Below are 13,909 nucleotides of genomic sequence, written 5' to 3'. Positions count from 1 at the left end.
ATCTCCATCACCTGCGGGTTTTCACATTGAGCAGCATTAACTACACAGAGCCGTTGTTCACTGACGAGCAGCGCAAAAAATCGCGCGAATATGAACGTGGTTTTGCGCAACTCGTCAGTGAACAACGGCTCTGCGTAGTTAATGCTGCTCAATGTGAAAGCCCGCAGGTGATGGAGATTTACCGCTGATTACAGAACCGGCTTTACTGATAAGATGCGCGTTAAATATCGCATGCGATTTATCGTGCAGCCCTACCTCTGACACATTGTATTCTTAATGCGTATCTTCATGAAAGTGTTGGTTCAGATCCATAAAGTCCCTGAACGTATTACAGAGAGTCAGTGTAATCAGAGTGCAGCAGTCTCATCTCTCCTGGTGTGTCCTCATTTGCCCTTGTGAAAAAAGGCAGTGCTGCTGCAGTGCCACATCCTCTCTTCCTTTATTCCTGTGGCATTTCAGTGCACAAATGTCTCTCCTTGATCTACTGATCTTACACATTTAATCTATGCCATCTGAAGTACTGTAATAATATCATAATGCTCGTCAGACAGACTTAAATAAGTGGTAGTTAGAGCTGTGCTTTTGCGTTTTGTCATTGTCTCTCACTGATTCTCTCTTTCTCTCAGACTCTAGTAATGTGTGGGTGCGGATGTGCCATGCCGAGGCTCACAGAGGACTGAAGCAGTACCGTCAGGCTTTAAAAAACTGGGAGTCCTGCCTGATTGCTACCCCATCCCCAGAGGTACGTCAATGAATTTTCCTAACACGTACTGCCACAGATGACTAATTTACAGTACATCAGCATGCTTTTGCACAGATTTTAGTAGCTGGATTGTTGCTTTAAAAACAGGCGGCAAACTTAAGTTTCCAAATGTCATAGCCATAACTCAAAGGATAAATGCTTGTGTGTTCAAATAATATAGATGCTTGGCATTATATAATATTTAGATGTTTTTTTTCTCAGTTACAATAATAGCTAGTTATACTGCAAAAATGAACCCCTATAACGCCTATAAATTCATGTATGCATATTTGTTGAACTCCTCTAGGACGCTTTACTTTTTATTTGCTTAAGGTTTTTAATGAAGTGAGACCAGATTGTTTTTTTTAATGGTTTGTACTTTATTGATTGACTTATACACAAACAAGAAATAATATAAAGAATCATGTAATTAGTCAATCAAATGGTAACAATATAAATATAAATGAAAAAGGTGCCTTGTTTTAGAAATTTAATCAGACAAATTTGAAAAAAAAAAAAAAACCTTTTATGATTATTTTCTTCATTGATATAGTTTATCTATTTATTTGCAATTTCTATTATTCACTTGTTGCTCGCTATGAATATAGCTGTGGTTATAAGCAATCACTCAATCAATCATACACTTTTGCTTTAAAACAATGACAATAAGTGCAAAACATTACAGTATTTTTAATTACAATATCTATATTTCCCAAATAGTGAGTATTACCATGGTGACATATTTAATCAGCAGATTTCACAACAATAATGCTAATTATGTCACAGAAAAGGGCTATCCATATGATTTAGTCCTGCTTTTTTGTAGATTCTTGACCATGAATGAGTTTGAATGTTTTTCTTTTTCAGTACTGATGATTGCTATTCATTTGAAATGGGAATTTCAGCACCATCTTTTCTGACCTATCTATTTATTAAATTAGCTCAGTTTTTACTACATTTATTCTGGACTTGTGTTGATATCGGAAAACCCGTTGAGGGGATGTAGTTGTGTTAAACACATGATTAAGGTATAAAGCATGTTTGCCAAGCTGACAAATGAGATAAGGAGATACAGACAGGTAGGGATAAGGCAGAGATGTGGGTCACTCAAGTGTGTATTTATCTCAGAGTGTCTAGCTCTGTTATTAGCCTTGAGGCCATTAACATGACTAGAATCTCAGTCCCATTCAAGTCAGATTAACCCAAAAACAGCATCTGTACTACTGGAAGCTTAATTCACTCTGATCTGTCTCTCTCTTGCAGGGATATTTCCGGAAAGCAAAAATTCTCCAAGAGATGGGTCATGTAGATGACTCTCTGCAGGTCTTCCTTCAGTGTTTGGCATTGGATGAAAACTTCCATCAGGCCAAACAAGAGGTGGAATTGGTGAGATTAATTTCTGCTTTTGTAGTTTAATTCAGTGGAAATTATAATAAAAATCGGACATTACATTACCAACTTGAATTTCAGTATCGATACTTAATTGATATGTTAGAAAACAAATAAACACCCTCAGATGACTCATGAAATAAGCTAGGGCATCATCTCAAATTTATATTATTTTATTCAATATTATATTTTAATATATTAGTTATAAGTTATTATTATAAAGTTATATTTAATTTCTATTCATGTTTTATTTATATTTTATTTTATTTATAATTTGTCTAGTGGAAGTTGTAGAAGAGCAAACATTGCTTACAGCGTCATTAAGTTGTCTGTATTTTGCTACTTTGCTGCTTTGGCCATCTAATATGAGAGCATGTGGGTTTATTAGGTATTTTGTTTATTCAGGACTATATAAAGCCATTTGTTGGCACAGTAGGTATGGTCTCACGATACTCCGTGTTGATTCATATTGTAGGTCAGAGGTCAGTGCACTGGAGACAGAACTGTTCTCTGTTCAAGATACAGTTTTAGTTATTTGTGTTCTTAAAGGTCAACTTATTGTAATGTGCTGTGGCCAAACTGCTGTTTCGTATCAGTTATGGACCATAATTAAATTATGTAAGATAATTATTACTGGTGAAGCCTTGTGACTTTCTGCCTAAGCCCACGGAAAGATGAAGAAAGTGCGCTGTGATCGTTGCATAATGTGTATCTTTCAGAGTGTGTGTGTGTGTGTGTGTGTGTGTGTGTGTGTTTACAGAAGGCTTAAAACACACTCCCTTATGTAATTAGGTGCTTTTCTTTGGCCTACATTAAGACTGACAACTATTTTAAAGGAGAAATCATGATCTCTCAATGACATTAACACAGTCTGGTGTCTTAAATAACAGTTCTGAGGCATAAACACTAGCTAGAGGCGCCTAATTCTTGCGATCTATTTATCTTAATTTGAATGGAATGCAGCAAGATTAGTTGTGCACAACATACCGTTTTAATGGTTTGGCGTCGTAAGATTTTAAAAATGTTTTTGAAAGAAGTTATGCTCATCAAGGCTGCATTTTTGATCAATAATAGACTACAGACAGTAATGTCAGAAATGTTGATATATGTAAAAATGTAATTTATTTCTGTGATGACAAAGCTGAATTTTCAGCTTCATTACTCCAGTCTTCAGTGTCATATGATCCTTCAGACACCATTATAATGAGCTGATTTTGGTGCTCAAGAAACAATTCAAGAACATTTTTTGTGGAAACTGTGATACATTTTTTTTCAGGAAATAGAACATTTAAAAACATTTATTTGAAATAGAATTTTTCATGCACCCTTGCTGAATAAAGTATTAATTCTTTTAAAAAAAACTTTTGAATGGCACTGTATATAAGAACGTATATTCTTAGCTATATAGTCTTCTAAACCTCTGTTAAACTGCCTGTTTTTGTTCCATCTTTTTTGTTCTTCATCTTCAGATCTTGCATGACCTGTTGGCTCCGGCCTGTGATAATGTCAAGGTTGGTTTGAGAGAGACAACCCACAACACTTCCTCACACTTGCGCAGTAAAACCATGGTGTCCGAGGGCCAGGATCAAGACCAGCAGACCCAGTTGCAAGCCCAGCACCAGTCTGACACACAGGCAGCATCTCCCCACCAGCCCCCTACAACCTCAGAGGTTTGCTGGTCACCTTTAACAACTTGTATTTTAAATGAGCTTTAGAAATAGATCTCTAGTTGCCAGTGACATTAGCGGTTCTTAATACTTTAACACCTAATTTTTCTATGTCTGCAGAAACCAGGTCGGTCTGAAAGTCTGGAGCGCTCCGGCCTGAGCAGAGCTCACTCCCTTCGTGCTCACGGGATAGCAGGAGCTGTAGAGGAGAGGCTTAAAAGAGTTAGCTCCGCCCCACAATTGGGTGACCTAGAAAAAGGCGCGCTGCTAAAGAGGAAGCTTTCTGTGTCTGAAGCAGGGCCTGGCGTGGCTTACAGCCACAGCAGTAAATATAAAAAGCAAGTAGGTAAGTCGTCTCGCCTGATAAGAACGTGATGCCAACACAAGGTTGAAAAGCCACGCAAATACTGTATTGACTGCACATCTGAACATTTTTATGACAGCCAAACTATAATGTAGCTGGTGGTTTTCCTAATATATTTACAGGGCATCCTTAGACTGATTACTCCACTTTCTGTTCAGGCAACCTAATGATCAGTCGGTGTTTAAAATATGTACATTTTGGAGTTTGCCTTGCTTCCACTGGCACTGTGAGCAGAATGCATTACTATCATCAGCTGAAAATGTCTGCAGTTTGAGTTTGCCCTAAATAAAGTGGTGTCCTCATCTCTCCGCTCTTCAACCTTTCTCCTTCAGCGAATGCCAGTGCAGCTACTCCTGTGGTTACTGAGGAAACCAAGTCCCATCGAACCTTGCCAAAAGACCTGCTGGACCCAAATGATTTTGAATGCTCTCTCTGTATGAGGTGAGAGAAAAGTGTGTTTCTAGAGTCAAATCAACTAAAGGCCTAATAAAGAAGTAAAGGATGAAAGTACAATTAATCAGTGCACTGTTTCTCCCATATAAGCTTTAGAATAAATCATATAAAATAAAGATATCTCTTGCAGAGTTCTCAATTATTTTAAATGTATTTGCTTTTTTTATTTTAATTTGTTACTATTTTGTGTAATGTTAATAATTAATTGAATGTGTTTAATAGCAAAATAGTTTCTAAAAAACATATATTTTATGAAAAAAAACTTAAATATGTTTAAATGTTAATATTTTATATAATGTCAAAATGTAACTTTTAAAAGGAATGTGTTTAATAGCAAGTTAGTTTCTGAAAAAGTTTATTTTAATGCAAAAACCTAACATTTCTTGCAGAATTCTCAATCGTTTTAAATTGACTTGATTAAAAAAGTTCATATTTCATATAATGTCAAAATGTGGCTTTTTATGCTTTGGTATCAAAATTGGTAGCTGAAATCACAAGATTTCACTGTTATTTATATCAGCTACTGTTAACTTGGTATTGTGAGGACTGTGGCATTGTCCACTAGTGATAAGATTTGAGATGGATTTTAAAAACCAGTTGTAAACAGGGTCTTAGAATAGCTTATTTTATAAATTACACAGTGCACGTATAGAAGACAAATTAATAGAGCCTGTAATGTTAACCTCGGAAAACAAAAAAGCCTCAGCTGCCAGATGAAAGGTTCATACAGTATATGTGTCAGTGAAAGCGTGCTTGCTTTCACCCTGAAATGGAAAGCGTCAGTCACTGTTTAATATAGCTCAAGATCATCTCCTGTCTCTTTTCTAGATTATTTTATCAGCCTGTCACGACACCCTGTGGCCACATGTTCTGCAAAAACTGTCTGGAGCGCTGTCTAGACCACAATCCCCAGTGCCCTCTCTGCAAAGAAAGCCTAAAAGAGGTTTGTCTCGAAATCACAGACTGTGCATTTGCATGGCAAGCAACAATCAACTAATTATAGTAGCATTTAGGGCTCAACAAGGCTTTTTTTTTTTATTAGGTTAATTGCATTATTGAAATAAATGATATAAAATCATAAAATTGTGTTGTATTTTGTTTTAATAAGTCCAATTTATTTAAGATTTAGCACCATAATTTTTATAGTCCATAAACATTTTTGCTAAAAATTACATATGTATTTTACAAAAATTACAATGATTACATAGTATCCAAACATTACTGATTTCATTATAATGTTCATTTTAACTAATGCTTTCAAGACTATCACAAGTTTCACACTGACTTCAGGCCATTCAGTGATGCTTATTGTTGTGCAATGGGATGGCATTTTTTGTACATTTGTTTTCATATTGTCAGTTACAGTTTAAATGATTTGAGCATTAGTAACCAATCCAATTCTTTCTGCATTTCTCTTCCTCCTCTGTTTGGTTCTTCATACAGTATCTTGCCTTCAGAAAGTACACAATCACACAAGTGCTGGATAACATCATTAAGCAGTATCTATTCAAGGAACATTCAGAAAGACTGAAGCTGCATACAGAGGAAACAAAAGAGCTCTCAGAGTAAGTTTGCACAACTGCTTCGTTTGTGGCTCATCCAATCAGATTCATCGTTTTGTTTTGAAGTGTTACATAATGTGCAGCTGCTTTTGCACTGAACTTAATATTCATTTGTTATGCATAATCGTTTGGTTTCCATCTATCCAGTTCCAAATAAAAGAGAAAACAAAAAAAATTTCGTTTTATTTACACATTGTGATTCATATTGTTACCATGATATAAAATTACTCGCACTGTAAAATTTCACATACTGTTTGCATAATTATTTATATCTAATCTGCCAAACGCACTCGGTCTGTTCTGTATGTTATTTGTCTTTCCCCAGTTTAACAAAGAATGTGCCCATCTTTGTTTGTACCATGGCCTACCCCACTGTGCCTTGCCCCCTTCATGTGTTTGAGCCACGATACCGTCTCATGATCCGACGCTGCATGGAAACCGGGACACGTCAGTTTGGCATGTGCATCAGCGACCCCCAGAAAGGGTAAGTGTGTGCTTATATGAGATCTCATGGGACTGTGAGCATTAAGTCTGTCGGATGGTGTAGCTGACTTTTATATTGTGATATATGAAGGTTTGTGGACTACGGCTGCATGCTCCAGATCCGCAGCGTGCATTTCCTCCCAGATGGGCGGTCTGTTGTGGATACAGTCGGAGGAAAGAGGTTTCGCGTCCTCTCACGTGGAATGAGAGATGGATACTGTATCGCCAACATCGAGTATCTGGAGGATATGAAAGTACGCACTTCTCATGTTTTTTTTTTTTTTATTACTGTAATGTAGAGGAATGTAGGAAAAGAATGTCTTATGTCTGTGATATTGTTGAGCATTCAGGGCAATTAAAAAAAAAAGGTAAATTAAATTTTATTTAAATTTATTTACCATAGTTTATTTACCATAGGTTTCTAAGTATGAAAAAAAATATTTTCTTTTTTTTAATGAAAATTTTTTTGTTTTTAATTTGTAGTTATATTTAAAGATTTTATAAACATTTTTGCTCAGAAAATGTACTTAAATTTTAGCACCATAGTTTAAGTATGAAAAATATATTCTTTTTTTTTTTTTATTACAAAAAATAAAGCCAACTAATAGTGTTTTTGTTTTTTGCATTTATAGTTATAGACTTTATAAACGTTTTTGCTAAGAAAGTATGCACAATGATGGATTTTTAGATTAATGTAATGAAGAGGAATGCAGGAAAAGAATATCTAATGTCTATGTTATTGTTGAGCATTTAGGGTTCAACAATAAAAAAAATGTATTTAAATAAGGTAAATTATATTTTATTTAAATTTAGCACCTTAGTTTTCTAGGTATGAAAAAAGTATTTACATTTTTTATTATTAAAAAAATAAAGCCATGTAATATTTATTTGTTTTTAATTTGTAGTTTTATTTATAGACTATATATATTAGTGCTGTCAAATGATTAATCGCGATTAATCGCATCAAAAATAAAAGTTTTTGTTTACATAATATATGTGTGTGTACTGTGTATATTTATGTATATATAAATACACACACATGCATGTATATATTTAAGAAAAATGTTACGTTTATATATTAAATATATTTATATATGATATCATTTATATGAATATAAATATATACATGTAAATACATGTAAATATTTTCAAAATATATGCTGCGTGTGTGTATTTATATATAAATAATAAATACACACAGTACACACATATATTATGTAAACAAAAACGTTTATTTTGGATGCGATTAATCGCAATTAATCATTTGACAGCACTAATATATATACATTTTTTCTAAGAAAATTGTTTTGCAGTTATAGTTATTTACTTTATAAACATTTTTGCTGAGAAATGATTAAAATTTTGCATCCTCTTTCATGGATTGAAAGACAAATACTGTACTGCAAACATTGTGTATCTGGAGGATATGAAAGATTTTTTAGATTACTCTAATATAGAGGAATGCAGGAAAATATATGTGTATAATTATGATCGCATTTAGGGCTCAAAATAAGGATAGGATTTTTAATAAGGTAATTTTATTATTTTTATTATTTGATTTATTTCAATTTTAGCACCATAGTCGCTTGAATTTTTAAATTACTGTAATATAGCAGAATGCAGGAACAGAAATATCTTGTTTGCAAACCACATGTCCTTCTACAGTGTATGTTGACCAGAATTTAAATTAAGCTTAAAGATACAGTATTTAAAAAGCTGGAGTATTGATCAGTTTTGTGCATTGTAGGTAAATGATGAGGAGGATTTGGAGAAGCTACAAGTGTTACATGATCAGGTGTACGATCAGGCCCGTAAATGGTTCCAGAACCTGGAGAACCGCTTCCGGAACCAGATCCTGCAGCATTTTGGGCCCATGCCAGAGAGAGAAGCTGACATCCAGGTATTTCCCGCTCTCTTAATCCCTACTACTGAGAGAAGGTCTGTCTCTCTTCTTTCTTTGCCCTACAGCAGGCTGGATGGGAGGAAGTAGGTCAAAGTGCATTCAGGGTTGCGTTTGCATAAGTGCCGTTACATCATAAATGTGTCAGAAAGAACGGAAGTGGATCTGGCAGCTCTCGCAAACGCGCGCACACTGTCTGGTAAACATATTAGCGTGTTGTCCCAAAGAGAGACGGCATGCTTTGAATAATAACGGAGGGAGGTTATGGTTGTATAAGCTTCATGAACATAGCTGAGCCTTATATGGTCGATTTGAAGGGCCTCTCCTGTGATTTCTGAGTACAAATAGGATTTGTACAGATGTTCAAGCTAGTTTCGTCAGCATTTAGTTTAGCTCATCGTTTCTCTTTTACAAAAAGAAAGCATGATAATAACGGGGTCATGTCATGAGGAATCAAAATTTCCTTGATCTTTTCAGATTAAAGAAAAGTTTGATGTTCTGTGTAACTCAGAACTTCCTCTTTGAAAAAGGGCTATAAAACGTCACATCAGTAGTGTTCAGAAACTTGATCTGCCTGCTCATGTTGAGGTAAAAAGTTAAAAGCAGGACTGAATAATACCAAAACCAATTCTAGCCAATACCAATGAGTTGATAATTATTTGTATATAATTATTTGGTTTTTGTTGTGTTATGGCTGATAACCAAAGAGCAGATATTAAAATTAAATAATATTTTGTCAAAAAAAATAAAAAATTAATAATAAAATTAGAAGTTTTAAATGCTAGGCATCATAACATTTCAATGTACAGTATAAAAATGCAAATACATTTTGAGATTAGCTAAATATTACATTTAATAGTGTTTTTAAATTGTTTAAAGATTTTTTTTTTAAGAAATTAACTTGAAGTGAGTATTCGATGCAGTGTTATTATTGTTAGCCTAACTAAAACAAACTATTCAAAATTTGTTCATTAATTAAAATAAGGCTGAAATAAAATTCAATATATATATTAGATTAAAAAAAAAAATTTACTTAAATATTTAACAAAAATGACAAATGTTGCCTTGGCAACTAACGGAAATAAAATAATGTCAATAGCTGACACTAAAATGACTAAAACTAAAATAAAAACAAATTAAAGCTAAGTAGAAATATTAAAAAAAAAGATATATAATAAAAATCACAAAAGCGCATAAAACAAAAATAAAAAAAAGATTTAAAAAAGCTCATTTAAAATAATTATAAAAACTATAAATAATACTAAAATAACACAAGATGGCAAAGGTAATCTAAATGTATAAATGAGGAAACAAGCAGCACAATTAAATATTCAATATCGGCTGATATATCAACAGATCTCTAATATCAGCAGAGAACCGATACAGTACAGATATGTTATTCGTCTCTAGGATATGACTGAATGTGACTGTACTTATGTGTTAGTGTATTGGTACACTTTATTAGTACATGAGCTTACTAGACAATAACACTATTTCTTTATTTCTTTGTTTTCAAGGCCACACCTAATGGTCCAGCATGCTGTTGGTGGCTGCTAGCTGTTCTTCCTGTGGATCCACGTTACCAGCTGTCTGTTCTTTCCATGACAACACTAAAAGAGCGACTAGTCAAGATCCAGCACATCCTCACCTACCTGCAGAAACTTTCCAGCGACTAGAGCTTCCACACAGAACTCTGTTTCCACCAGCTAATGTCTGTGTCCTTCTGCTGGCCAACATGCAAACACTCTATGGTGCTGACTGATGAAGAACTAATGAGAATTCAAGGAGACTCCACTGAAAGCCCGACACAGATTTCTGTCTGTGGGCTTAGATGTAATTCATGCCGAGAGAGTTATAAGAACAAAGTGTTTTTGTCGTTTCATAGCGATCTGTTCATCACCATCTGACTTTTCTTTGTGCGGATCCCTCACATTTCCGTCTAATGCCCGTAGCCTCCATACAGTGCTTTGAGGGCAGAAATATTGCTGGAAAGCATTCCAACATATTCACGCCATGCTTTGTGTGTGTGTGTTTTGAAATGACAGGGAGCATCTGCAAAAACTAATCTTCAAGGTAGATTTTTGGGCACCAAGGTAGAAGGCAAGACCATTTTGAATATCTTTTCTTTTTCTCTTGGAAAAACAAAAGCAGAAATATCGCTTCCGAGCATCCAGCCGAGCTTTCGCACAAGAAGTCACTGTCGCACAACAGCTGAGTCGCTTAAGACAGAGAAAACTCTGACGATGCACTTATATTCATTTGTGTTACTTTTGCAGTAATGGACGTCAATGAAGCTTGCACTGTCCCGTCCTGTCTCAGAGATGGGCACGAGACTTCTGTTTAGAATAGATTAATTTCTGCCGGGGAAATAATTAGGACTTCCAAATATCTCTACAGTTTCGTTTCAGACGTATTATTCATTTGCTGTGGGTTTGCTTTGGTCAGTCAAAACAGCAAAATCAACGTGTCACCATATTGCAAGTTTCTCTGTTAGTTACAAGCTGCTCTTTGTCAAATTATTTAGAAGTAATTTTTAAGAATGATGCTGAGATATTGATGTATTTTATTTGAGTAAACAAAGGGAAACTTGCAATATTTTGACAGATGTAAACAAGTAAAAAAAACAGACTATCGTTGGCTGCAACCAGCACCATACTGAAAGGAGACCCTGCAAGCATCCTGCATCTTGACAGTTATGAATGCTAACTCACTAGCTCATACCTGTGTGGTGCTTGTTGTGTGCAGACTAACTTTTGCCTTATAATACCTTGTTGCATTCTGCTCCTACGGTATAATGCATCGGCTTGGGTTTTTGCATTCCTGTTGGTGGAGAATTAATTCTGTGGTTTAATTTACTTAATTTGCCTCTTGGCCAAAATCCTTTAAGTGTGTAAAATATGTCAGATAACGGTTTTGTTGTATGTAAATCTTTTTGTTTTGAAAAATACTTTTTTTTACAGCTCTGCTCAAATATTTAAGTTGTCAATTTTCAAATAAAATCCACATCTTTTTCAATTGTATCTGTGCTTATTGTATTATTATTATTATTATTATTATCATCATCATCATCATCTCTCCGTCTATTAAAAAAAAAAACTCCAAATTTTCCAAAACAATTATTTTGTTGGGTTGCAGGATGCTGGAGCCTAATTTATTATTATTATTATTATTATTATTATTATTATTATTATTATTATTATTATTATCTATCCATTTTCCAAATCACTTGCAGGAACAATTTATTATTATTATCATCATCATAATTATTAGATGAAAATAAAAATGATTATCATTCTTATTATTCATATAATATTAATACATTATTATTATCATTAATTTCCTTCTTTTTACTAACAATAATAAATTATTACATAAACCACTTGTCCTATGTATGGTCACAGGGATGCTGGAGCCTAATTTATTATTATATTATATTATTACTATTATTGTTATTATTATTATTATTACGACTACTACTATTAGATAATAATAAAAACAAATAACATGTATTATTATTACATGATTAACAAATAACATTTATTATTATTATCATCATCATCGTTACCTATATCCTCCACTAGGTCGCAGCAGCGTCACTGGTTGAGCAACAGCAGCATGTTTCATAACTCGCAGACTTGTTGTCCTGTTCTAACTACTTATTAGATAATCCATCATCCTGCATCGACCAACCAGAACATTCTCACACAGTTTCAGACCTTTATTGAATACAAATATATACTCTGTACATTTCTACATAGATATCCGCAGTTTATGCACAATGTATTATTTAACAACTTTGACTGACAAGTTTGACTGAGCTCTCAGGTATGAAAAACATCAAACATCCAGCTATCGGAGAGACAGCATCATGACAAACTCTGAAAGAAAACAGAGGCAAAACTAGTCGTTATTTATTCGACTAGATTAGAAAGAGAAAGTGTAAAGATTTTCCCTGAAATGTCACTTGAGGGGTTCTGTACGAATCAACGGAATTCGTGTGAAAATGGAGCTTGAAGTTCACATATCTATCCAATTCTTGAAACACATTCGACTTGTGTTCTCGAGCTCAAATTTTTCCACCTTGGACTACTTTATCAAAGTTGGTTCACATACGTACAATATAACTGTTAGAGATTAAAGATGAAGATGGCGGGAATTGTTACCTGAGTAAGGTAAGCAGACGCGTTTGTTGTTATGTTGTGATTAACAAGCCAAGAAGCTCCTTCGTTTTTATAACTCATTATAATTAAAAATCAAGTAAATAAAAAGGTTGTTAGGGGTGTCTGTTACGCCACAGTTGAGGTGAATGTACTCTGTGGGAGTTATAGTGATAGTATAATGTATGTGTACAGTATAACACGTTATTGTATGGTTGTTTGTTGTTTTGGGGCACTAACTATGGTAAATATCTAAATGACTAACCTAGCAACTGTGGTTAACTTAGTACTTTTTGTGTATTTGAAAAGGAAAGGGAAAGGGGTTAGGTATATGGACAGCTCATGGTTAAAACAGTATATTAGACCAAAGTTAACCTGGTTTTAAAAGTGAGGTCCAATTATAAAAATGTCATTATGAGGACATGTGAATTTGGTTAAATGTGAAAAATTTAGTCAGTCCACTTTTAGTACAAGATTGGTCTCGGTGTGTTCAAATGGGTACAACCTCAGCTTTCAAACTCTTTTTAACCCTCCAGGCTACACAAATTACCCATATATCCTCAGAAGAGCAGGTCCCAAGAGCCATATTTACTTCAAGTGAAAAGAGGGCTGCTGCTGTTTCATATGCTGGCCACTAGACAGCGCTCTAAAGTTTTGTTATTGTCTTAAAGGTTTAGTTCACCCAAAAATGAAAATTAGCCCATAAATTACTCACTCTCAAGGCATCCTAGGTGTATATGACGTTCTTCTTTCAGACGAATCCAGTCAGAGTTATATTTATATATTAAAAATTGTCTTTGATCTTTCAAGCTGTTTAATGGCGGGAATTGTTACCTGAGTTAGGTAACATCCTTTATGACACAATAACTTGTGTTGCAGTGCTTCAGTCCAAAAGAAGTGAAATAAAAAGTGCCCATCCATAATAAAAAGTGTCTCACATGGCTCCGGGGGGTGAACAAAGGCCTCCTGTAGCGAATCGATGCGTTTTTGTAAGAAAAGTATTAGGGCTGCACGATAAATCGCATGCGATATTTAATGCGCAATATTCAAAACGTAATAATCACTTTAATCTAGCTTGCGCCAACAGTTGTACACGGAAGCAGTTCCGGGCTGATGATGTAAGAAGTTGTCGTTGCGCATGCGCCAGTGAGTCTCGTGAAAACCAACGTTTGGTAACAGGAGCAAAGTAAGC

At 34.5% G+C, this 13,909-nt stretch overlaps 2 protein-coding genes across 3 annotated transcripts in view; one reads left to right on the top strand and one right to left on the bottom strand.

Annotated features, from left to right (window-relative positions):
* The window catches only part of lonrf1 (LON peptidase N-terminal domain and ring finger 1), a 13,911-nt gene extending 2,331 nt beyond the window's left edge, over window positions 1-11,580 (top strand). Inside the window, exons 2-12 of the mRNA XM_016455822.1 lie at window positions 627-742; window positions 2,006-2,128; window positions 3,601-3,801; window positions 3,919-4,144; window positions 4,495-4,603; window positions 5,444-5,558; window positions 6,059-6,180; window positions 6,503-6,661; window positions 6,752-6,914; window positions 8,408-8,560; window positions 10,078-11,580. Coding sequence (XP_016311308.1) covers window positions 627-742; window positions 2,006-2,128; window positions 3,601-3,801; window positions 3,919-4,144; window positions 4,495-4,603; window positions 5,444-5,558; window positions 6,059-6,180; window positions 6,503-6,661; window positions 6,752-6,914; window positions 8,408-8,560; window positions 10,078-10,236 — 1,646 coding nt within the window. The 3' untranslated portion in view covers window positions 10,237-11,580. The remainder of the gene's footprint in view (window positions 1-626; window positions 743-2,005; window positions 2,129-3,600; window positions 3,802-3,918; window positions 4,145-4,494; window positions 4,604-5,443; window positions 5,559-6,058; window positions 6,181-6,502; window positions 6,662-6,751; window positions 6,915-8,407; window positions 8,561-10,077) is intronic.
* A 683-nt stretch (window positions 11,581-12,263) lies between these two features.
* The window catches only part of cabp4 (calcium binding protein 4), a 13,330-nt gene continuing 11,684 nt past the window's right edge, over window positions 12,264-13,909 (bottom strand). For both annotated transcript variants that reach the window (XM_016455831.1, XM_016455832.1), the window contains exon 8: window positions 12,264-12,438. In XM_016455831.1, coding sequence (XP_016311317.1) covers window positions 12,410-12,438 — 29 coding nt within the window. In that variant the 3' untranslated portion in view covers window positions 12,264-12,409. The remainder of the gene's footprint in view (window positions 12,439-13,909) is intronic.

Source organism: Sinocyclocheilus anshuiensis, unplaced genomic scaffold, assembly GCF_001515605.1.
Source record: "Sinocyclocheilus anshuiensis isolate Anshui unplaced genomic scaffold, SAMN03320099.WGS_v1.1 scaffold555, whole genome shotgun sequence".
Classification (NCBI taxonomy): domain Eukaryota; kingdom Metazoa; phylum Chordata; class Actinopteri; order Cypriniformes; family Cyprinidae; genus Sinocyclocheilus; species Sinocyclocheilus anshuiensis.
This window is presented reverse-complemented; position numbering and strand designations above follow the sequence as displayed.